Here is a 25,229-nt window from a genome sequence, read left to right as displayed (position 1 = left end):
ATGCCTTCTTGTTTTGAAGTTTTGCTTTTTGTTCTTTCTCTTTAAAGTAAGAAAAGACACTGAGAAAAGATTTAGTAACTCCTATCCATGTCTTCTTAGGGTATAAGTAAATCAATACACTTCCTACTTAATGGAGGAAAAGGACGCTACTTCCACTCTTATGGAGAAGATGCATTCTTGTCTCCAGCAGGTGAGTTGAAGAACCTGGTTTGGAAGCATGCAGTCTTGAGGTCAGAGCCTAGATGGGCTGTTCAGTGGATGTCTGACTTTCGAGAAAGTAGTCTCTCTCTCTGTCTCTCCCTCCCTCCCCTTCTCCCTCTCTCCCTCACTTTCTTTTTCTCTCCCTTCTTCTTCCAGCTTTCTGATCCAAATGTGTATAAAATGCCCACCTTACAGACTTGTTATGAGTATTTTGTATGGTTATGTTTGGGTGTATAAGTGAATTTAGTGCTGGAACACAGCAAATGCTTTGTATTTGGGTACTTGGTAGGTATTACTCCTGTTCAAACCAGAGTTCAGAACAAAGATGGATCAGGAGACTTCCTCTAGCTGGGGCTGTCATAAAAGAATGACGCAGAATCATTAACTACCTAAGCAGGACAGGGAACTGCTGCATGCTATTCCTAGTGTTGGAAAGGATTAAATCAAAAAGGGTAAACAACAAAACTGAATCAGTATATACTGCACTGCATCATGCTGCATCACACTGCACTGCACTGTATCACACTACATTACACTACACTGCATCACACTGTGCTGTACTGCCTCACAGCGTATCACACTGCATCATACTGTGCTGCACTGTATTGCACTGTATCCCACTACATTACACTACATTACACTGTATCCCACTACATCCCACTATATTGTACTACATTGCACTGCATCCCACTATATTGTACTACATTACACTGCATCCCACTGTATCACACTGCATCACAGTGTATCACACTGAACTGACCCTGGTGAAGATGGTGTGAGAAGGAGGTAAATTTAAATCATCACAAAAGAGTATCTTGGATGGCAAAATGCATTAGAAGGCTGGTAAAATATTTTCCTTTGTAAGAATATGCTAGAGGATTGATAATAGGATTCATCTTCTGGCAAAAGGTGGAAAAATGGAAGATACTATTTCTGTTAAAGATTTTTTTCTGAAAGTACACTGCTTTTACAGTTCTGATTAAAAGTCTGTGGTTCAATGCTCAGGAAAGGACTTCGTGAAGAAAAGCCTGTTTAGGGTTCCATTTTGGCAACAATGGGAAGAAACTGCGGAAACATCTCTAGAGTTCTGAAGGGTGCAGAGACGACATCCAGCTTCCTGTCCCTCAGATGCAGCAAGCCCATTGTCAGTTTCCATGCCAACCTTCCATCGCTGCTGGTCCTGGGTAGCAGCAGGGATAAGCACAACTATTTGGTCATGTGTTCTATGAACTGCCAGAAGAGCAGGAAAAACCTAGATGGTATCATCAGAAATTAGATATTGGTAAATTAGATTTTGCTTTCTTCATTGCCTTTAATTTTGTGCCCACACTTCTTTACATCCTAAGACTGCTGAAATTAAGCACATCTGGCAGGCAAAGTCATATGAAGTGGGGCAGTCCATCAAATAGTAATGACTGCAAGAGGCAGCCCATGGCTCTGGAAAGATGAGCTTTACTTTCTGCCCCTTCTGGGAAAATGTGTGATGTGAGACACAGGTTCAGTGTGACTAGAGGGACATTTGCACTGGCAAGAACACTGTGACCCTCAAGTGATACACAGTACTAGCATGTGAATTTAAGTCATAGACAGGCCTGTTCTATTGTGGCTTTTTGCTTCATAAAGAAAAAAAAAATGACAAAACAGTTTTGTGTGATGTGGGCAAGTAACCCTGCAAGCCTTAACTGCCTTAGCCTCTATACTTATAGGTTTAGCATTTAATTGGGTATCTTTTTTGTGCAAAGTATTATACTAAGTGTTGGTCATGGTTCTTACTCTTAATGAAATAGTCTAGAGAGGAAGATAATAGCAAAATAAATCAACATGCAAGGTTACATCAATTATATCAAATCATATGATGGTAATAAACAACTCTTCTAGAAAAACCAACAGTTAAGGAGAAGCCTGCTTTAGGTTGAATGGTCAGGGAGAGTTTTTCCAAGAAAGTTGCACTTAAGTTGATACCTAAAGGAATCAGGGTGCCTAGAAACCCAAGGCAGACAATGCTAGGGTCTACTACATCCTGTTGTCCTTCCCATGAGTGAGGGCGGGACTGATTCTAACAGATGACAAGAATGAAGAGCTTCTGCAGGTGTGAGGTACTTAATTCTTGATTTTGGCTTCATTCCGGGAAGCTGATCCTCAATGGATCTAGAAATCAGAGACCCAAAGCCCCAGTTTCTCTCTGTTGCTGAATCTGAAGTGCTCCACCACAGCAAGGAAATGGGTATGAGTTCAGCACACACACGCCCCGGGCCTGCGGTGTGCACCCAGGCTGCCTGGCATCCATGTCCAGTCTGCAGAGACTCAGAGTTAGAACCCAGCTGAGTCAGGTCAGGAAGTATGACCCTGAAAAACTATGAGATTTGATAATGGGACACAGTGCCTGGGTCTTCTTCCAAGACATTAGTTTGTTACACAGAAAGAGCAAAACTAGATGCAATATTTTGAGCAGGATAGGATCAAGTCATGAGGAGCTCTGCATGGGCATGAAAGAAGACAGCAAGAAGTCATGCCCTGGGATGTCACTGCAGACCAAGGAAGAAAGTTCTGGCTCCATCCTCGTCATATTTAGCACAGCGTCTAGGGCACACTGAATGTGTAGGATAGCTGTTAAATGAATACATAATACGAGAATGGTCTTAAATGGACTGCTCTACCACTGCCCCATTCCTAGATTTTAAAGTATTTCTTCTGTAGTTTGTTATTGAAATATTATTATATGCAAAGAATGCTGTTGTTGTCACGAGGCCGAGAAAAGTGATTAATAAATAGAGTCTGGCCCAAGAAACAAATTTTCCACCAACAGGTCTTTTGGGGAACTTCTGCTCCTGGAAAATGCCACGTAGTTATATGGAGATTAAGGAGCCTGTAATGAATTAGGATACAATTCTGCAATCTGGGTCACAGCTGAAAGCCTGATAATTTGAGCTTTCTCCTCAGAGTCTAATAAACTATCTGAAAAGCCGGCAAGTGCTAATCGAGTCCGAGGAAGATGGGACTATAATAAGACAAACACACCATCAAAGGCCGCATTGATGATGGCTTGGAAAAAAGGAAAGGAAATGTTAAGAAAATTGGCGGTTCATTAATGTTGGAGAATTCAATGTTGAAAACGCGGAGGTATTTATAGATTAGAGAAGCACATTCATGTCTCTCCAGTCAACTTTCCCAGGTTCATGGCAAACTTCTCTCAGCAATCAGAGAGGAAAAATGACAGATGGACGTTGTCATCTCTGAAGAGCAAGCACATGCATACCATCCCTGCAGCTACCGGGCACAAAGATGGCTATGAAGAGGTCAGGGGACACTGCTGACAGTTCCAGGAGCTGAGGAAGTGATCGGCACAGAACAAGTGGCGGTGGCATTTCCAAAGAGCAGAACTGAAACACAAAGGCAACTGGCTTCCTCCACTCGCTCGCTCGCTCGCTCACACTGTGGCATCAGCTGGGGGTGCCTTACTCACAAGAGTTTATTTGCATTTAAATGTATGAGACACTGTATGACTGTTTCTTTCTGAAATGCATCTCCGTGGTGTTTTCAAGGGAAGTTTCCATACATCTTAGAAAGAGGTAATTAAGGACAACATGTGACGTTAAACAGAGCAGTAGGAAGCAGCAGACACTTGGCACAGCGGGGCATCAAACTGATAGGAAATTTGGAGGACACTAAAGGGAAACAGCTGAGTGGGAGCTTGCTTACAACGCTTCTCAATACCAGGTCTCCGATTCATCAAGCTCAGCTTTGCTTTGTTGAGTTAGTACTAGAATTAGAACCCAAATGGAATGCTCAAACAGCTATGTAATTGACTGCTTCTTCCCAAGGGTCTATGAAAAGCAAAAACACCGCTGATTTCATAATGAGTTGCCAATTATTTTACTTTAGGTGTTCTGTTGAGTATAAGCAACTTGTTCTGATCCAACCATTCTCAGTCAAAAAAACGGACTTTAAAAATTCCATGTGCAAATGGAGAGATATGTGTGAAGCCTTCTTACTTTTTCCTTATGCTCTGGTAGGCAACAAACAACTGCTACGTAAGTGATATAATCACTCTCTGATAAATGTCATTTCTCATTTGAGATGAAAGTGGCAGTTACTGGCAGATCCCCATTAGAAGAGATCACGAGAACTTCCAGAAAGCAATACCAGAAATTAGATTATAGCTTCCCCCAGGATGTACGGGACGTGCACAAAAGGAAAATGCCATGCATATTTTGGGGATTTGGAAACATTTAGGAAATTATTTTGTCTTGTAAGAAAAATGGGGCAGGGGTGATATAAAAATAAACAAAAAATGATTTAAGCAGGGCAAAGATGAAAGCAATATGATTTCATTTCTGTGTCTTCTCTCTTGTGAGTTGACAGTTTTGCAAAGCAAAGTGTAGTCTACAAGAAAGCTGCTTGTAGTGAATGAATCTGTAATTTACGAAATCTGATTATAGTTTTCCTCCTGCGCCTGCCTGGGCTCCACCACCAGACTCTCCAGGCGGCTTCCAGGCAAGTAGGGGCATCAGAGGTCTCTAGCCCCGGAACCCCTATATCAGGGCACGGCTTGGTCCACTGGCTTCATGCCACTGGCAGTGTGAGATGATCTAAAACAGCTTTTTAAATACTAATTTTTCCTTTTACTGTGCATTTTTTTAAGAAAAAGAAAAGCTAGGACATCAGAGCTATGGTTTTACATAAAATTTTTCCTAACATGAAGGTGGTTTTAAAAGTGTTTTGAGTTGAGTTAGTACATATTATTAAATAACAATATAGCTGATGCTCATAAATGGCAAAAACCATAAAGGTGGGATGTGAGCAGCTAACATCTAGAAAACCAACCGGAAGATAACGTCTCCTTGTTCTATGGTTTTGCTTCTTTCTTTCTTTCTTTTTTTTTTTTTTTTTGTGTAACCGGGGATTGAACTCAGGCCCTTGCATCTGCCAGGGAAGCGCTTATTCTTCTGAGCCATCTCTCTGGCCCCTTGTTTTGCTTATTTCTTTGTTAAGAGTTTTATATTTATAAAATATGCATATATTTACAAAATATACAAAATATATTTACAAAATACATGTTCAAGCAGAAAATGTAAATACATATATAAGCACAAAAGAAAGCCACAATAATGAACCATACTGCTATCCTGTAAAGAAAAAAACAGTTAGCATTTTCATTTTGGCCCATCCAATGCTCTTTATCCACTGTCCCCACATAAAATGGGGCTAAGCCGTCACATTCTGCTTCACAGCTGGAGAATATCTAGCTTAGCAATATCTAGTGTACACTGCCCCACATAGTAAGTCCCTGTCTTAGTTATCTTTCTCTTATGGCTGGGGAAAAGTATCCAACACCCAGAATTCAGGATTTAAAGGTCTATTTAGCTCACAGTCAGTGGAGGCTTCAGTCCATACTCAGCTGGCTCCAAGGCAGAGTAGCACACGGCAGAGGGCAGCTGCTGATGGCGGCATCCATTGTGGCGGAAAACAACAAAGTGGGAGCCGAGGGGCAGCAGCTGCAGCAGCTAGACAGCTTCCCTCCCCTCCTTATACTGTAATGCAGAATATTCACCCCAAGGCCTGGGTAGCACTCACACCCATAATCCCTGCATTGGATCATGAATTATCACAATCTCTAGAAACCCACCTCAATGACGGCATGAAGCTTTGGGTGGACACCTAGACACAAACCATAACAGTCACCTTCTACAAGAAGTCTTTTGTTGAATGGAGACTATTCTGTTCCATTATGTGGTTAAATCAGTATGTATTTTAACTGATCATCATTGCATGCTCCAATTAGGATATTAACTGAACTCTAAAGCCACAACGCCAGTGAGGAGTCACACCTGGATTTCCTGTACCTAAATCTGTCTGATGCTCAGCACAGAGCAATTTTGAGCTAATACGCCAATGTGTCTTAATTTAACCTGTCCAGGCCTAGGAGAACCAGGGCAGAGCTGCTCAGAGAGACGGGGCCAGACAAATAGCAGGAAGGGAGGCCCTTGTATTTGAGGAAATACAAATTCCTGGGCCCTACCACAGTCTCCAGGACGGGAAGTGATGTGGGCTGGGCATATACATTTAAAAAGTCCTACTGAATGACATGCACTAAGTTTCAACCCTTCCCAAAGTAGACAACAACATGTGTTGAATGAATGGAAGTTAAGGTTATGCATCACCATTGAAATACTTTCTCCCTAGCCCTCCACCAAGGAGGGAACACAGGCACATTTGGGGGTGCACCCAGGCAGAGTCAGGTGCCCCTCAGGTGCACCTGGAAAGTCATGATGTAATGAACGCAGGTGTAAGAGTCTGTCCTGTCTTAAAGCATCACTGCGTCCCCAGGTGTTCTGTCCAGCTGGGTCCTTGGCTGGAGCTATGCAAATGCTCCTGATAAACCCACCTGTTTCCAAGGCTGGGCCATCCCTTCCTTCAAAGATAAACTGAGTACTTTGATTTTCCAGTGATTTTGCACACAGAAACTGGGCCATACTCATAGGGTCCACTTACCTCTTAGACACAATAATCTTAGTCCCTTGGCCCATGAGATTTGTAGAGGCTGACAAATGGTTTTAATTTCTTTTAAAATGAAAAAAAAAAAAAAAACCTTATGGAAATGATCCAGTCTATAATAGATTTTCTTTAACCAATAGTCATAAAATGTAATATTTAAGGACCCACAGCCCTGGGCCCAGGTGTGGGACACCTTACCTGACATGCATTGTACAGGAGCTGGTGCTCGAATTTCTTGATACCGAGAATGTTCTGGAACATCTCATATAGTTGCTCCTTGCTCAGAATCAGCTCTGAGGCGGCGCTGGCTGTCATGCGGGCCTGCTGCTTGCGGGGGTCCTCTTCCCCACGGTAGATAGCGTCGAACTTGGCCATCCAGGAGCTCAGCACAGTCTCCTTGCTGAGGCCATCGATCTCTGGCAGGCTCCGCACCCGCTTCTCAATGTGCTTCTTGAAGACCTCGCGCGAGTCGTTGGCGGAGCAGCCTCCACTCTGCACCATGCGGGCTACACGGTCGCTCTTCAGAAACACCTGAGCGGGGGCAGGACGGGGAAAGAGTGTCAGCACGGAGGCACTGGGCCCCAGGCGTTGCCAGCTCTCCTTGTGCCCAGCTTGGTAGGCCCCAGCTCAGTCACATCCTGTCCACCCCCGTGGCTGCGCGCCCTGGGGAATTATCACACATTCTGCATCAGTGTCCAAGTCTGCAAAAGGAGAGAAACAGCAACCCCAATCCCAGCAAGGATGGTACCGAACCCCTGGGCATGCTCAAAGCCACAGACGGGACAAAACCCTGGCGGGACCATGTTTATCCTATGTGTCCATTCCCATGATAAGGTTTCCTCAACTCACTAGAGTAAGAGATTAATCACATAAGGCAATAGTAAGAGTGATTTAAAACCTACCAGGGTGGTGGAAAAGGGACCTAGGGATACAGGAAAAAGGGGGGAGGGGAAAGACGGGGGAAGTAGAAAAGGAACAAGAGGGTGCTTGCCCCAGCTCCCCGGGTGAGCACACGCAGCGCCGCGCATCACGAGCATACACATTTTAAAACTTTTGTAATTTTCCTTCTGTTCTCTTTGGGTTGCGTTTGACCCCAGGTAACAGAACTGCAGAGAGGGAGACTACCTTCATGGGGAGGAGGGAGGCTGCAAGGTCGCGGGAGACAGGAACGCTGTATTGGCAACCTCTGTCACCAGGCGTGGGGTTCCGTCTGCTGCACCACTTCAGGACTGCACGTGCAGGAGGGTTGAGGTTGTCGTACCTCGATGGTTTTATCTATGCAATGGGCTACACAGAGCCCCTATAGAGCTATTTAAACACGAGGCTCAAAGGAGTTATTCGGTGAAAAGCCCTGAAGCCAAGCCCGGCCCACCCCTTGCTGTGTGAACTGCAGCTGCCCTGATCATGCGAAAGGTTCCCCGGCAGGATTCCTGGCGCCCAGCCCTGGAAGGTTAGCCACAGCCTACATCTCACTTTGTACCTCAGCGACACCTTTCAGAAGTGGAATTAAATCAGCACTGGAAAAGTACGTGTTAATCATCAATAGCGTATCCGGAAATGCAAACGTCACGATAGCTTCCGCCTCTGCGCAGTGCATGCCCTGCTGAGCCTGCGCGGCCGTGCACGTGGGCGTGGCGTTCAGGCTAACCTGCGGCTGCGAACGCCGCCAGGCCTCTGGAGCTGCAAGCGACTCGCGCTTGGTAAGCGGAGGGCCGGCTAGAGACAGGTCGCCTGCCGTCCCGGCTCCTCTTCCTGCTGGGTGCTGTGCCGCCGCAGGAGGACCCTGGCTCATCGGACAGACCAGCGCTGCCCGAGTCCCAGGAGGGTCATCGAGCAGGAGCATTCGAACCATGTTGTTAAGTGAGATACATCAGACCTGCAAGCTTAAACAGCATAACTTCTCTTCTGTGACAACCCCAAATCATAAATAATTTAAAAGCAAAAGAGAAAAGTACAGAGGAGAGAGGGGGACAGATCTTTGGTAAAGGCAAAGAAATCTTGAGGTGGGGGTGGGGAGTAGGAAAGGGGAGGCTAATGGAGGAATCGAGGTGCACTACGGGCCTGTCCCTCCCCCCACGGTGGACGCCACGGCCTTGCGCTGCAAGCTTGCACTAGTAACACAGCGTCTTACCCTTCTTCTGCTTGCTGCCTCTCTTGAACCCTCACACAGCTGCCTGGTTCCGGGGCGTCTTACAAAAATACTGCTGCCGCTGAGAGCTGCGTCCTGGTCACACTCCAGGGTCTGCACGCTTAGCCCTTGGGCCACAGAGCTAGCGAGCGCTTCCGGTCAGGCCCGAAGACACGGACACGCTCCTGGCTGGGAAGGCGCCTCTCGGGCCTGGTGGGCCGCATGCGTGCTGCCGGGGTTGGGGTTCTCCTTCCAGCTGCACCTATACTCCTCCCGGCAGGCCAAGGGCCCTTTCTTTGGTGGTTATAGGGCGCTGATCCGCTGTGCTAGATCCCAGGGATGCAGTGCTGCCGGAGAGCACAGACTGGGCCCTCCCAGCTGCACAGCACCATCCTCACAGTCCCAACAAATGCGGTTACAATGTGGAATAAACGATGTCACAGGAAGGTTCCGGGGCCCAAAGACCGCTCCAGGGTGTAGTCAAGAAAGCCTTCCTGAAAGAGGACTCCTCTCGGACATAGCGTGTGCGAGACGGAGGGTGAACAGAGAGGAATTTCCGCGAGGAGGGACAGTACGTGCAAAGACCCGGTTGGCTGAGAGAACCGGAAGAAGCTGCTGTAGCACAGGCGCAGCAGGGCTAGGAAGTGACTGTGACCAGCAGAAAGGGCACGGCCAAGGGCAAGGGCACAGGTGCTGAGGGTGCAGACCCTCCTGTCAAAGGCTCCCGGGGAACCACTTAAGATTTTAGGCTGGGACAACGCACAAGGCTAGAGGAGGCAAGAGGCCAGGGCAGGAATCCACGGAAAGTCTCTGGTGTGTGGCTGTGTATGATAGAGGCAGAAAGCAATGGTCTTCCTACTTAGGCCTCAGTCCTGCCCTGTTTGTAGGTGACTTGTAAACAGTCAACAACAAAGCCCCACGTTCCTCCCCATCTCTCCGTGTGAAGGTCCCCCAAACCCGAGGGAGCCCCAGTTATGGTCCCTTCATCACATTCATTCTCTCAAAGCCCTTTCCTATCTGCCATCTGTCACTGCTTTGCGGCAGCTACCTGTCTGGGTCTGCAGGCCGACCACACCCTCCTGGCAGGCAGGGCTGTCCCACACTGCTTTCTGAGTACTTCTGAGTGCCTAAGACAGTGTTTGGCACAGAGCTGGTGCTGGCTGAATGAGCACAAGGTTGCTAAGAATGAGGCAGCCCTCCCTGGCGGAGCTCCTGCCAAGTGGGAGCCTGACTGGCTGGGCAGGAAGGTAAAGGGGAGTCAGCAAGCACACGGGACGGGCTCTCCACAACAGAGGCTGGCACTCCTGCTCGGCTAGTGGCCAGAACCGGCTCGGTGACCCCTGGGTCCAGACCCATCGCCAGGGCCTCAGGTCCTCTCTGCTGAACAGCACAGTACTCATCACATACTGAACCACTTATGCTGTGGTTAGCAGCCAATTAACCTTATCAACCTTGTTCCTTCACCTTCACCGAGGCTAATCCCATCTTCCTTCTTTAACTGGAGAACTGGAAAGGTGGGTGATGTGTGTGTGCAGAGGGGAGACAGGACTTCTGGACCGCAGCAGGAGGGGTAGGAAGCAGGGTGTCAGGGCCGTGGAAGCTGGGAAGGAGGAAGTGAGACAGGTAGGCCAGGTGGGTGCTGGTGCAGGTTGCTGATTCCCAGGCACAGCATCTGTCCTGGCTTCTGAGTCTGTGAGTGAGCAGGAGCCCGGGCCAGCCTGGCCTTGTGGTGAGCACAGACACAGAGCACCCCAGACAGTACTGGTGTCGCCGCGCCAGCCACTGAGCCTCATCAGTGGCTCTGATTCTGGTTTTGCTTTTTGGTGTCTGCAGCCTGAGCCTTCAGCCTCAGGCTAGCACTACACATCCATAAATTTTCCCTGCTTCTCTGCCAATTTCCAGGCAGCCCATAATGAGAGGTAGAAAGTAAACAAATAAATGCAGGAGGGTGAAGGGCGGTCAATTGAGTGACTCGAGTCCATTCATCAGTGCTTCCCTCTGTCGCCACAGCCGAGTGGGCTCAAGAGGACATCAGAAATTCCCAAGCACAGCCCCCTAGTGTGGCTGGGCCCAGCACAGGGCAGGGTAGGCTGTCCCGCTCTCCTGCTGACAGGCAGAGAAGCCATACTGTGTCCTCTTGTGCCAAGGCCTTTCACCCCACATACAGAGAAAACAGTCCTACTGGTGAATAAGATCTCTCTCTCTCTCTCTCTCTCTGTCTCTCTCACACACACATACACACACACACACACACACACACACACACACACCTGGTTGCTCTTGGTGAATGGCGTATCAGTACTGGGTGGGGTGAGACTACTCAGGAGCTCTAGTCCTGCCCAACCTGGGTTCACACCCAGGCTGTTCCTTTTACCAACTCAGCCACCCAAGTGGAGTCCTTAATCTAGTTCTAGTTTCTTCACCTTTCAAATGGGAGCCACATTCACTTTAGTTTGTTGGATCTGCTTTAAGGACCCAATGACATTATGCAGGCAAGTGGACAGGGTAAGAATACAATAAAAGATGACTGTTATTTTTAGGAGACTTGAGGTAGGCATGACAAATTACATACATAAATTGGTGACATTGTCCACACCAGACTCTCAGAGTGGTCAGGGAATGCAGGAAAGCAGGACAGGAATATGTCACAGAGAACTACCAGTCACATGATATTTTACCAGTAAGGCCATGTTACAGGCAGGACCTGTGTAGAGGCAGGAAAGAAAGTGACACCAACTACGTGAAGTACAAGAGATGTGTTCTGAACAATCTGTAATAACTTCCCACCTTCATATGGAAGTACCTTGCATAGATACATGAAAAATACCTGGAGAGATATATGTCAAAATGTGACGCTAGTTTTCTAAGACGGTAAGATCATGAGCTGTGCCGAGGTGCTCCTACATTAATTTTTATAATTGGTGTGTTTTGTGCTCATAATCATGTGAAGCACTTCTTTTTAAGTGGAAAGATGAATGCTACCTTCCTTGAGGCAATGTGCATGCTCATTTCTAAAATGTAAGGCACCTTTGGATCTCAAAGCTGTGCCTCCCCGAAGTGTAAAGGCTTCTGGGCAAATTTCAGAAGCAGGCCTGGGGCATGACCTTGTGGTAGGTGGAAGGTGAGGCTGTGATAGCTGACCTGACGTCTCTGCCTAGCACTTGCTCCACTCTGAGCTGGACAGTGCCCTGACCGTGCAGCTTGCCTTTTCCTTTGGCCATCTCTGTGCAGCATCCGGGCACTGTACCACCTTTGTCCCCTGCTGGCCTTCGTGCATTCATCACAGACCTTTCTGGGCTCTGCCTATACAGGTGTTGCTACGGGCCGAGGAGCCGCAGCCTATGCTGCAGCACTGGCCGACGCTCGCCCAGCCCTTGGCCTCGCCCACAGGGACAGGTGCTGTTGTGGGGCAGATGCTCTTCTCCCAGGGATATGTCTGCTTTAAGGTCATTGAGTAGTTTTTAGGGTTTTAATTCTTGGAAAACGTGTTGTTCCATTTTAGAAAAATAGGGCAATCTCACAGATGAGTTTTTATTTATTTTTGTGTTTTAGGGAAGGGTCCACAGGGTGTTCAGGGTCTCACTACTAGATCGGACTCATAGTGATCTGCCTACTTACAGCCTCCCAAGAGCTGGGATTGCAGGCACGCGCCACCACGCCCAGTCTCAACTGCCATCTCAATGCGCCCTGGGGGCAGGGCCGGCATGGACAGATGAGTTTTTAAATGATTATCATTATTGTTTTTCACAAAAAGGTCAACCATGAAGATTTCATGTTGCACCCCAGTGGAAGAAACCTATGAGTTCTGCCAGCCAAGCCTCGTCCTAAAGGGCAGTGTCTCAGTCGTCCTCCCAGGAGCCCCTTCCGGGGCACAGTCTGAGCAGGACTGTTGGGCACAGGGCCCCGGCCTTCTGCAGCCACGTAGTGACCAGGAGCTGACGTCACCAGAGAGACTGCTCCTTCCAGGTCTCAGGACGAGGCAGGGTGGCACAGACGAGAGCAGGTTGGTGTCCACTCACCCCATGACAGCACGAGCATTGCAGAAAGCCATTACACGTCTTCCAGATGTTCCACTGCCCTGGCTTCTACCCGTTCTGAAGCCTGGTTATTTCTTTTAATAGCAACGAGAGCTACAACAACAGGAGTCTTTGTTGCTCTTATTATAATGAGAGTTTAATTTAACCACAGTTGCTATTGCTTAAAACTGAAGACTTCTGTCTGAAAAAAAAAAATTAAAAACTAGTCTGACAAAAATGAACCACATGTTTGTTAAAGGAGATTAGCTACAAAACGAAACAGCAGAAAACAAACAACCTCAGTCATGGCTGCTTCACTGGCAGAAGCCAGGCGGCTGCTGTAGAGCTCCTGAGTGAGTGCTTCACCCCTACAGCCACGTGCTCCAGGCCTGGTGCCACAAAAGCCCCCAGATTTCCTTCAGGCAAAATCCGAGATTTGTGAAACTTTCCCATCTGCTTCTGTTCTGTGCTGCCAAGACCAGCCTTGAAGGAATGGAAATGGAGCAGAGAGGCAAGGAGGGAGGGCTTGAGTTTAAGACATTTTCTTGTGAGAACTCAGCATGAAAGGGTGCCGTGGGCTGTCTCAGGACTGTGGCGTGTGGGCAGGACACCAGTGGGGGAGAGCCTGGAGCGCGCAGCCCAGCCCAGCCCTGACGGTTGGGATGAGGGGATTACAGGAGCAATCTTCTGCCCAGCTTGATCTTCGCTGACAAGCAGGGCCACCAGGGAATGACAAACCTGCCCGTGTCTGAGAGCCAGAGGGAACCTGGGCCTTCTCTGTCCCACCCCAGCTCAGCATTCAGGGCCCAGCAGCGTGCTGCTGGCAGCTCAGTGTGGCTGGCTGGGTCAGGAGGTGCTGGTGGGGGAAGCACCATAATTCCCTGCTCCCTCCCTCTCTGACTGAAAATTAAGGTCTCTCTAGCATGTTGACAATCATTGCCTTAGCAAAGCAAGGACAAATGTTTAAAATGAGCTTTTCTGCAAAAATAGTCTCAGAATTTTTTAAGGAAAAGCTATAAATTTTTCTAAGTCTTTGCTGTTGATAGTTAAATTTCCAGTATGGTGGAGAGCGAGAGCGAGAGCGAGAGCGAGAGAGAGAGAGAGAGACAGAGAGAGAGAGAGAGAGACAGAGAGAGCAAGAGAGAGGGAGAGTGAGAGAGACAGACAGACAGAGAGAGACAGGGAGAGAGCAAGAGAGAGTGAGCGAGCGAGCAAGCAAGAGAGAGACAGACAGAGAGAGACAGTGAGACAGAGATAGGGAGACACAAAGACATAGAGAGATAGCCACAGAGAGAAGAGATAGGAGGAAGAGGAGGACGGGTAGAGAGAGGACGCAGGAATGAATGAGAAAGAGTCTCTGTTGGTTCCCCCTGCGGAGCGGAGCACACAGGGCCCTCTCTGGACAAGAGCACAGCCTGAGCCCACAATGGAGGCCCGGGGCCGAGGAGGAACTTGAGCCTTCCAGGGTGCCAGTCCTAGGCCTTCTCTGCAGGCTGTCTCAATCCTGCCCACGGCAACAGGCTCAGGAGGGCGCATGCCACCTGGATCATCAGGCACACCACCCTGGGCCTTTGAAGGCTCCTCAGAGAAGTGTTTGCCCTGTCCTGGAGTGGGTAAGTGGCAGGATGAGCCCGCGTCTTCGTGTGGCCAGAACCTGGGGCACAGTGAAGCGAGGGCAGCAGTGAAGTGAGCTGCAGTGCCCGGGAGAGACACCATCTCTCCGGCAACTCCGGAGTCCCCGGATCCCGCGCTGCTGCAGCCAGGCCTGCTCCTGGATGATTACGTGGCTTGACAGATAAATCTCATTTCAGGCTTGTGCCAATTGAGTTGGGAGCCTGTCACTTGCGCTCTAAAGAACCCTGGCCAAAATAGAGGCCAGTAGGGGTGTGCTTGATCCTCAGAGTCAGGGGACAAAGAGGCAGCAACTTCTCCGGAGCGCAGGAGTGAAGGGGACAGGAGGGCAAATGGGGAGGCAAGGACCTTGGAGCTGTGCCCAGCAAGTCCTAATCCTGATCCGCGGATTGAGGGCCTGCACGTTAGAGGATTAGACTTCCCCAGAAAAGTGAATCCAAGATGCTCTAGAGCCTTACCAATGAAGACAGCAGCGAGAGCACCAATGCCCCACGCTGATACGCTGCACAGATCCTAGCGCTAAATGTTCAGGCTCTCCTCAGTGCCCAGAACCTCACAAGACAAAAGCTCTTTTGAATAAACTAGTGACTGTAGAGGAAAACATTAGGATCCCGGTAGATATCGTGGCGGTTCCAGAGACTCTTTAACACCGTGATGACTATTAATTCCCAAATTTAATTAATAGAAATGGCATTTGAAATTTCCGTCATTAGTCAAATGAGCTTTCTAATTAAGATTTGTAATCGACAAATTTATAAACTCTGGCGGATGCCTGTAAACACAAGCATTGATAAGGGTCTTTCTAGCCTGATAAGAGTTCTGGCATGACTTCTCCCACCAGCTTTCAGAGCTTGATAAAAAGGGGAAAAATTAATTTCACCCTTGGGTGGCTTCTGCACCCAATCTTTCGTGAGGTATATTCGAGTTATTCAGTGCCATACATCACGGTGACACCAGGTTGCACGCCTATCACCCTGCCAGTCAGCTGAGAGATGACATCACGTCAGATGGGGCCGCAGGATGGAGGCTCCCTGCCGTCAGCAGATGCTATTTATAAAATTTAAAAAATATTTGCATCGGGGAAAATATGAAAATTACCTTGACTCTGAAAAGCCCTCCATGTAGGAATTCCACGAAGGAAATGCTGCGTACATGGGTTGGTAGCTGGAGCCTGTTTTGCTACAGCGACGAAGATCATTTATTTTTCAGCGCTATTTAACAAACCAATGAGTAGTATCTCCACAAGAGCTAATTGCTATCAGTCACCGCTGTTTCCCAAAACTGAGCCAAATACCTTAGCAGGCAAGGGGAATTCTTACCAAACCAAAATCTCTCCAGCAAATAATGCACTGAAAGTACAGCCATCCATAAAATGGTAAATTCTATCAGGAGCCATCTCATATGGATGTTAGGAATCCTCAGGAAAATACCCAGTACCTTACCTGGTACAAAAATTAGAAAGCAATCGCTTCTATTTATAGTTTCCCCCATAGAGGATGCTATTATCCCTTAAAACCACACCACCCTCGGGTGCAGGGACAGGCGCCCCGAGCATGAAGACTGGGGTGCTTCCTTCTGAGCGACACCCCAGGAAGCTCAGGGCTCCCGGAGCCGGGCCTTCTGCGCGATGCTCCTTACCTCGTAGTAACTCTGGACGGCGTTCATGAAGGCCTCGTCAGCCACGATCTGGGTCTCCCCGTTGAGAAAGGCCTGAAAGCGGTCCTTGACTGTCTGCAGCTGCTGCTTGCTGATCTACAAAACAGAGAGAAAGAGGAGCGGGTGAGGGCCGGCTCCCGCACGGCGGCAGTTCTGCACCGAGGCCCGCGCACCACCGCGGGAAGGGCCGCCTAAGCGGGCACCGACTTCTCGGTCACCGACTAGTGTCGCGCACAGCCATCCGTACAAAGCACTACAAACCACAGTTAAGCGTATTTGGACACGAAGTCCAGACGCGTGTAATTCTAAAAATTAACTGCCTCCTGTCCGGCGCGTTTCACTCTTACGATGGCGTCCTACAAAACGATATCCTAAGATGAAGAGAGAGTGGGTGTGCCCGCCTCTCTCCCCAGCGGAGTACCCACCACGACTGGGGGACAGGGTGCGGGTCGTGGTGCTTCTGCCTAAAATATTTATTTATTGGCGGAACCAGGGATTGAACTCAAGCCCTTGCGCTTGCCAGGCAAGCAGTTATTCCACTGAGCTATTTCCTCGGCCCCCGTATATTTAAAAGAACAATTTCTTTTTCTTTCACAGTATCTATTGTATCCTTCAGATTTTACTTACTCTTTCAGGTTGTTATACTAGAGAGGCGATATGACGTTCACATATGTGGGTGTGGTTTATTTCACTTGGTGCCCTTTAGTTGCATCCATTTACCAATCAGAGCCTCAAGTTTATCCTTTTTATAGCTGAGTAATACTCCATTGTATAAAAATGGCACAACTTTTTTTTTAATCTATTCCTCAGTTGATGAGTATTTGGGTTGTTTCCAAGATTCAGCTAGGACAAATTGCACTGCTGTGTTTTACTTTAAAATTTTTTTTTAAAGAGAAAGTTGTTAAATATTTCATAGAAAATCCCCGCCGCCCAGGCTCCTCAGGTGCTCTGAAGGGTCTTGCTACACAGAGGCTCTCAGACCTCGGGCCTGGTGTCTCAGGACCCTCAGGGAGCAGCAGGGCCGGGCGGCTGGCCTGTGCCGTCCCCTGTCCGTCAGGGCCTCCGTGTTCTCCCTCGTAGGCGCACACGCCTGCTCCTGCCCTCTGATCTCCAGGGTCTGCTGGGCAGCGGTCGCCCACAAAGCCCTCCCGGCTCGGAGCCCCGGGAGCATTTTCCTGCTGTGTGTTTCTGCAACACGCCATGCACTGCAGCTTCCTGTTATCGATACTGAACTTGCTAGCGGCTCGGCTGGTTCTTCTGTCTTCTTCATGGATGGCTCCCCAGGGGCTCCCAGGGTTCCTTGCTGGCGGCAGGCAGCAGTACGTGCTGATTACAGCCATGAATAAATGAGGCATGGGAAAGAGACTATTTGGGGATATCTTCTAAGTAATTCCAATTTACATAAACATGCATATGGAAGCCAACTAGAACTATTCTTTTAAAAGTTAAACAAATTTAACTTTTAAAAATGGTGAATGAGGGCTCAGTGGATTAAGGCACCTGCAAGCAGGCACAGGGTCCTGGGGTTCATCCCTGGACCTGCCGTGCTGCCTCCCCCCCAGGGGGGCATGCTGAGATGGTACATGAAACTGGGCATGGAAGCGTGTGCCTATAGTCCCAGCTCTTGGGAGGCTGTAAACAGGCAGAGCCCTACGAGTCCGCTCTAGTAGTGAGACCCTGAACACCCTGTAGACCCTTCCTTAAAACACAGAAAAAAAAAAATAGTGAGTGTTTTGCTAAAGTTACACTCCCGAATTAAAAGTAGGTCACTGTGTTTCTGAAGTACTGCTCTAACGGAGCCAATGAAGGCAGCACCGGCTGGCCATGCGTCCAGGAGCAGACGCACTTTTGCTTGGGCCACGCTGAGAGTCAAAGCCTTCCTGACATAAGGTTAGGCTTTAATAATTCTTGTTTTGGTCAACTCAGCCCGCCCTGGAGGTGGGGCTGGCATGGCATGTGGTGTCCGGGGATCAAACCGCAGTCCCTGTGTTTGCTCGAGCTTGCCTGAGCAGGCACCTTAGACCTCTGAGTTATCTCACCGGCCTCCAGGCTTTAATAAATTTTATTTTTTCTCTCATTGTTCTCACTTGGGTGATAGCAGTAATTCTAACAACTCGCTGCCTCGGAATAATCCCAGCTCTGCCATGACATGAGTGCCTTTGAGATTAGAAGCTTCTCTTGCAGTGTGCAGCACAATGGCCAACTCGAATGGTGACTCACTGCGTTCTAAAACAATGCAGAGTGGACACTAAGTGTGCTGACCACAACACGCCGGCTGAGAGAGGCAGTGTGCTTCCCATTAGCTGGACCTAACCACGGCAAGATGTCTGTATTCTCCGAAACATGTGCTGTAGACAGCACGGACATATATTCAAGTTTATATGCCAATTTAAAAAGTTATGAGTTTCCATAGAAATTGAAAATGCTTTTACTGTTAAGGTTAATATCACCTTGCTTTGAAATCATGTATTGTCTTTATTATTTTTTGTTGTTTTGTATACTTTTTTAAAAATTTGTATGTATTTGGTACAAGGTCTCACTATATAGCTTGGACTTGTAATGATCCTCCTGTTTTCAGCCTGCACAATGCTGGGATTATAGGCCTGCGCCACCATGCCTGGTCTTGGTGGCTGGCTCAGTGCACCTACAGGCGGGGCCAGTGCAGCATGTGGTGCTGGGGATTGAACCTGGGTTTCTGCACTTGCCACGCAGGTGCTTAGGCAGCTGTTCTAGCTCACCGGCCCCCTGTTTTGTATATTTTGGTTTTTAAAATTCTATTTAAAATTAAAAAAGAAAAAAAAATATGAACAAAAATTAAAGCTTAAAATTATAGGATACTGGCCAGTGTGATAGCTCAGCAGACTAAAGCGCCTGCTTAGGCAGAGCGCAGCGGCTGGGTTTTGATCCCTGGCGTGCCATGCCGGCCCGCCCCTGGGGCGCACTGGGACAGCAATTGAGACTGGGCATGGTGGCATGTGCCTGTAATCCCAGTGCTTGGGAGGCTGTAAACAGGAGGATTACTACAAGTCCAATCTATATAATGAGACCCTGTAGACCCTGTCCTAAATACAGAACAAAAAAATTATAGGATATTTAAGTCCAACCAGAGTTTTGACTCAATCAGGAAACAAAAGAAAATAAAACAAACAAAAAAAAACCCCCAAAGTTTTGGGAACATTCATAAATGGCAGCTGGGGCACTTTATTTAATTTTTAAAACTTTGGAAGAATTGAGAGAATACTGGTGTGAGGGGCAAATAAAAGAGTACTTGTCAGGTTCGCGTTTGGTATTTGCATGACTTCCGTGTCAGCCACATGTGTGATGTTACACTGTAGAGGGTCAGACTGGAAAAAGCCAAAAGAAACAGATGAAATAACTCTTAATATAATCTGTTTATCCAGCATGTCCAAGACATTGTCATTTCTGACTTGCAGTTGTTATGCAAATTATTGAAATGACTTAAATTTTTAATGCCGTGCATTAGGACTCTGGGTATTTGAGCCTCTCACATGTGTCAGTTCGGAGGAGTCACAGCAGGGTGACCCACAGTCCCCTGGGCTGGTCGATACTGTCCAGGTAGTGCAGCCCTGACAAAGCCATTTAGTATGGGATGAGCTCACTTGTTTGGGCTGCCCTGTTCTTACCCAGGTATATCAGCACAAGTGGAGTCAAAGAGAAAAATCATAGTTAACCTGTAAGGGCTTGAAATCATTGAACTGAAACATGAGGTAGTTGATTGCAGCTTAAAAATGACACAGAAACATTAGCTCTTTTAAGCAAGGCGGAGGTGGCTGGCTGCACCCATAAACTCTGAGCATACAGGACAAGCTAAAGTATTTCACGGAGCTTCTTGTTCAGCATTCCTTCTCAGACGGAACAGCCACAGCCCTCTGGGGTTTGAGGGTGGGCACTGATGACAGAGCAGGAGAGAATAACAAACCTTGCTTTCGCCTTGAGTGCTTCCGTAGCTGAAACAGAGTGATGCACGCCCCACTGCGCTGACCAGGGCACGTCTGCAGCCCGCCTGGTCTCCTGATAAGCAAGCGCGGCTTTTCCTGAGGCCCAGATGACTGCTCAGCCCCCAGCGGCCCTGAGGGGCCAGTGCTCAACGAAAGGCCCAGCTCGTGTTTCCGCTTGGCTGGGCCAGGCACAGGGAAATCGAAAGAAATCAGGGAACTCGCAGTTCAGACAGAGAAGGAAATCATTGAAGGTGACAAAAAATGGTATGAGGATTTCAGGGAAGAAATTACAGATCATAAAGCACTCACGAAAGGAAGGAGCTTCAGGAACATTAACTTTGTCAAATTCTTCACACAGCAAGCTCACACACTCGGCCGGAGAGGGCCAGCTCCCAGCAGCAGGGGCCTGGGGAGGGGTGTGAGCTGCAGACCGGTGTTTCAGTCTGCATTTGGCCACCTGCCAGTCAACTACACTTTTTTCTCACCACCAAGGAAACAAATACATTTAGTCAACCCTAGCTGTGTCTCACTGGACAAAGCCCAAGGAGTCTGCACCTCAGTGTTTCCACCTGTACAATGGAGCCAATACTGACTGTAAGAAGGGTGAGCTGGGCTAGCTAAAATCCTCAGGAAGGCCTGGCATGACATGGACATTCAGGAAGCGTCAGCTGCACTGGAGTTACGTCTCACCCCTGGGATCCTGCACATACGATGCCTTCAAGAATGCCTCCCTCCCTGTGGGAGAGTCACGCGGCGAGGGAACACCACAAACTAAATGGCTGTTCTGCCCTTGTAAGCTGCCTCTGTCCTCTCCTGACTTCGTGCTGTCCCATCACTTACTCTGCCCTGTGCTGCCCCTTTGTCGGTGACCATGTGCCTACCCTTCCTGCCAGAGGTCTTGCTTTGGCCACTCCCCTCCTGGGACTCTGTGGCCTGGCTCTCCCTGTGGCTGCCACCACAGGGCTCAAAGTCTAGGCTCCATTTCTGCAGGCGTCTTCCCTGAGCGCTCGACCTAAAGCAGCAGCCCTGGGATCATCTCTGTCCACCCGGCCCTGGGCGCTTCCTTCACAGCCACGCCTTGGCAATGCTTATGTTCTCATCACGTAAATTTGACTGCTTCAAATATGACACACACATACAGAGACGTGCACTGTAAGCCCAGGGTGTGAGGAGTCCTCACCAGATCAGCTTTCCACGTGACCAACTCTGGTGCCAGATAAAGAAATCCTTTAGGCTGAGACCCCCCCCAATGCTCCCAAAGTCACTGTCCCAGCCCAAAGTGACCACCAATCTGACTTTCTCCATCTGAGCTGATTCCAGTCTGCTTTTCACCTGGATGTCAATGCTGATGTGGCTGGGGCATCCGTGGCCTGTGTGTCCCCAGTGGTCAGTGAGTTCCCAAGCGTGGCTCTGCCATAGTCCACCCACTCTCTTCTTGATGTGTGTCTGAGCCCTCATCACTTAAATACCATGCTTGCTTTCCCAAGTACAAGAACCACATCCATTCTGTATACTGCTGAGCTTCTAGCAGCTGCCATGCAATGGGTTTTAATCCAGCAAATGTAGAATGCATACATTAACTTACTGAATGCTTAATGAAGAGCAAGCTCCAGACGGATAAAATTACCAAGGTGCAATCTTAGCTTTCAAGTCAGGCGTTGTCAGTCTGCTTTTCTGTCACTATGACACAATAGCTGGTGCCCACAAATTAAAGGAGAGGTTCGCTTGGCTCATAGGTTCAGAGGGTTCAGTCCACGGTCAGCCGCGCCAAGGCAGGAATGCCGTGGGGGAGGGCCGGGGAGGCTCAGTTCACAGGGGCTGCCACGCCGAGCAAGGGAACAGCCCCAGACAGGGGCTGCAAGGCCACGCCTCTAGGACCCACCCTGACCCGCAGAAGTGGCTGGGTCGCCCCGAGCTGGGCAAGGCAACACTCCAGCCATCACAGTAGAGAACCATGCCCGCATCTTCCCCTTCCTAGCATTCTTTGCCAACTGCAGGAGGGAATGAAATTGTATTTAGAACTTCACAAGAATAGCTAGTCAAGGACTCAGTCTGCAGCACAGAGCTTATCTCTGGGAGCAGTTGCCTGACCCAGATAAGATTGAACCCGGAAGGTGACCTTGCATGAACAGACTGAAATAATTGGCCCAGAGCTGCTGACGCCAGCAGTGTGACTCTAAATAAACAAGCAGGCCTTGCTGCTCACAGAATGATCCCTCCTAAAATAGAAGTCCATCCACCGGTGCTGGGTATGCACAGAGGCTGCTCTGACAGCAAGGCCAGCAGTCCAAAGGGCGCACCCCAGTCAAATGCAGAAAGCCTGCAAAGGTGGCCCTGGATTATTGTGGAAGAGTGCACTGCCTTAGCCGCGCTAGGACTGTCCAAGCACACTTACTTCCACCCCCATCCCCTCGTGAGCCCAGGACTGAAAGCTGCGCCGCATTTCGTGCCATTTGTCACTTACTACGGTACCCTGAGGAGGTGTGGGATGACCCACCAGAGGACACACCCATGCGTGTCAGTGCTGGGCTCAGCAGAGGCAGTGTTGGCGCTGGAGCAAGCTCAGGTGCAAGCCCGGCCTCACTGCTGCCTCTCGGGCAAGGAGCTCTCCTGCCCTTTCCTTTCCTGTCTACTTATCGAGTAGAGAAGATGCCAGATGGTCAGACACCATCGCACACGTGAGGGCCAGAGGTGCCCACACCGAGTGCAGGCGCAGGACGGTACTCCACATGTCACTGCTATGGTCTGCTTTCCCTGCGGCCACATGTCATCTTCTTTCCCTGCTCTTCTTGTTCTCTCAGAGTCCACAGCTGACAAGACAGTCACACTCTTCCTCCACCTTCTCCTCGTGGCAGCTGGAAAGGCCAACACTCCTTCCTGGGCGCCCTTGCAGGGTGGGCAGCCACATGACAGAGTCAGACGACCAACGTGAAGGGGTGCTCCAAAAAATCATTCAAAATCTCATAAAAAGTGTCATGCAGTAGGATCAGGCGTCCCTCTCTGCTGCCCACCTTCTGTGTGGAGCATGCAAATATACTTCCAGTATTAGGATTCCTGCCTGGGGATCCTGCAAGAACATCACAGCAATGTTTGCTATTACTTTTTTTTATTTCAACATGGGCCGTTCAACCCAGGTCCTTCGCACTGAGCTTGTCCCAAGCCTTTTTACATTTTAATTTTGATAAAAGATCTTGCCATATTGACCAGGCCAGGCTCTAAGCGGTGATCCTCCTGCCTCAGCCTCCCAGAGGGCTGGGATTACAGAGGTGTGCCATCATGCTAGTACCGGTGCTGGGCCTGGTCCTGCTCGTTCTGAACACCTGAAAGGCATGTTTGTAGTCATCCATCCCCGGGCCTACGATGTGAGCGAATAATGAATCCCCACCTGTTCACAGCGCTGTGTGTTTTCTCTCACTTGCAGCCAAATGCTTCCCTAATGCGTACAGGTGGATTTCTCTGATGACGAAACGCGGTGCACCTAGGAAGGTGTTTATTGGGTCTTATGTGTCCTACTGTAGCAGCAACGGCATTATAAAGGAAGGACGAAGTAATGCTCACTTCAAAATGATGACCCTATTCTGGCAGCACACGAAGCATAAAGGACAGGGACGGAAAGTTCTGAGGGAATTATAGATGTTCCAATTATCCACACAGTTAAGGTCTTCAAAGTTTGAAGTATAATGCCAGTGCGGCACTTTGTAAGCTATGAATATGAGTTATGACTTTTGCTTTCTAAAAAGCATCATTTCAAAACCAGAAGGGCTTTAAAAATCATCATAGAAAAGTGGCAAAAATGCCAAATCAAGAAGTGCTTTAAAAATCATCAGTTAATCTTGAAAGACTAGGTCAATGTTTATTTAATTTCATTCTTTGAACACATTAAAATTTATGCCATTAATTTTATTAACAAAATATCTACTTGCTGTAACCAAAATAAAGTATCTTCTACTCTAAATTAAATCTTGCTGTAGGAAAAAGGAAACCAAGTCACCTGAACAGAATATTGACTTATTTACATAAAATGATTTGCACATTTTATACACACTTATATAATATTCAGAAAAATGTGTTTTGTGAATTTATTTGGCTTGTGGAAAAATCTGTTTGAGAGACTCCATCATGAAAAACATGAGTGGGCAATTCTGAAATCGAAATTGAGAAGTCAAAATTTGTCTTGAAGAATTCAGAATTAGGTTGTAACCCTGGCCTCCCTTTGCAGGAGTCTCCCAATATTTAACAGCTCAAAAATACCTTTGGTATTTAATAGCAATAAATACTTTAGTGTGTATGTATTCGGGCAACTAGATGGTATCAGCATTTACTTTATTCTATGTTAAATAAATTTCAAATCACTTCTTTTGTTTTAGTCTTTTTGAGACAAGGTCTCACTATGCAGCTCAGGCTGGCCTGAAGCTCACTTTGTAGCCCAGACTGGTCTCAAATTTACAATGATCCTCCTGCCTCAGCCTCCTCAGGGCTGGGATTACATGCACATACTACCATGCCCGGCAAATCACTCCATTAAAACTGAAACTTGTGAGGGCTGGGGAGATAGTTCAGTAGAATAAGTGCTTGCCTGGCAAGCACAAGGGCTTGAGTTCAATCCCCGGCTCTACAAAATAAAAACAAAAACAAAATCCCCCCCAAAAAAACCCCCCAAAACTGAAACTTGTTCTAAGCAATAGTATCTGTGAAATCACAAGTGTCATGTATTGTCCATGGTTAAAATAGATTTGTTCCTTAACCTTGCATATATCTGCCACATTAAAAAATATTTAATTTAATCATTTATTGTTAAAAAATTAGTATACATTTGTAAAACATAACAATTGCATTCACCTTGGGGAGCTGGTCCATATATTCTCACATTTTAATCATTTTGTAAGTGCTACTTCTCTTTCCTTCTGTGCCAGGGAGTGAAGCTAGGGCCCCAGGCATCCTAAGCACATGTGTTTTCTCTGAGCTGCATCTAGCCCAGGGAGTGCTTCTTTGGGGAAACTGTTTAAAATCTGTGATGGGGGCTTGTGGATTAGCTCAGTTGTGTAAGTGCCTGCTCTGGCAAACCCAGTCAGGTGCAGGGGACCACAGTTCGATCCCTAGACCCACCCTTAAGGCAGCCTGAGCCAGCAACTCCCCGCAAAA

General features: G+C 48.1%; 1 protein-coding gene across 1 annotated transcript in view; it reads right to left on the bottom strand.

Moving 5' to 3' along the window:
- Cadps (calcium dependent secretion activator) overlaps positions 1-25,229 on the bottom strand; it is a 489,489-nt gene that overhangs the window by 355,635 nt on the left and 108,625 nt on the right. The window contains exons 2-3 of the mRNA XM_023704988.1: positions 16,111-16,224; positions 6,895-7,227 (exon numbers count right to left, since the gene is read on the bottom strand). Of these exons, the coding sequence (XP_023560756.1) occupies positions 6,895-7,227; positions 16,111-16,224 (447 nt within the window). The remainder of the gene's footprint in view (positions 1-6,894; positions 7,228-16,110; positions 16,225-25,229) is intronic.

The sequence above is a fragment of the Octodon degus genome, unplaced genomic scaffold (genome assembly GCF_000260255.1).
Source record: "Octodon degus isolate 3935 unplaced genomic scaffold, OctDeg1.0 scaffold00210, whole genome shotgun sequence".
Taxonomy (NCBI): Eukaryota; Metazoa; Chordata; class Mammalia; order Rodentia; family Octodontidae; genus Octodon; species Octodon degus.
The sequence above is the reverse complement of the archived record's forward strand: the minus strand, read 5'-3'. Positions and strand labels throughout refer to the sequence as shown.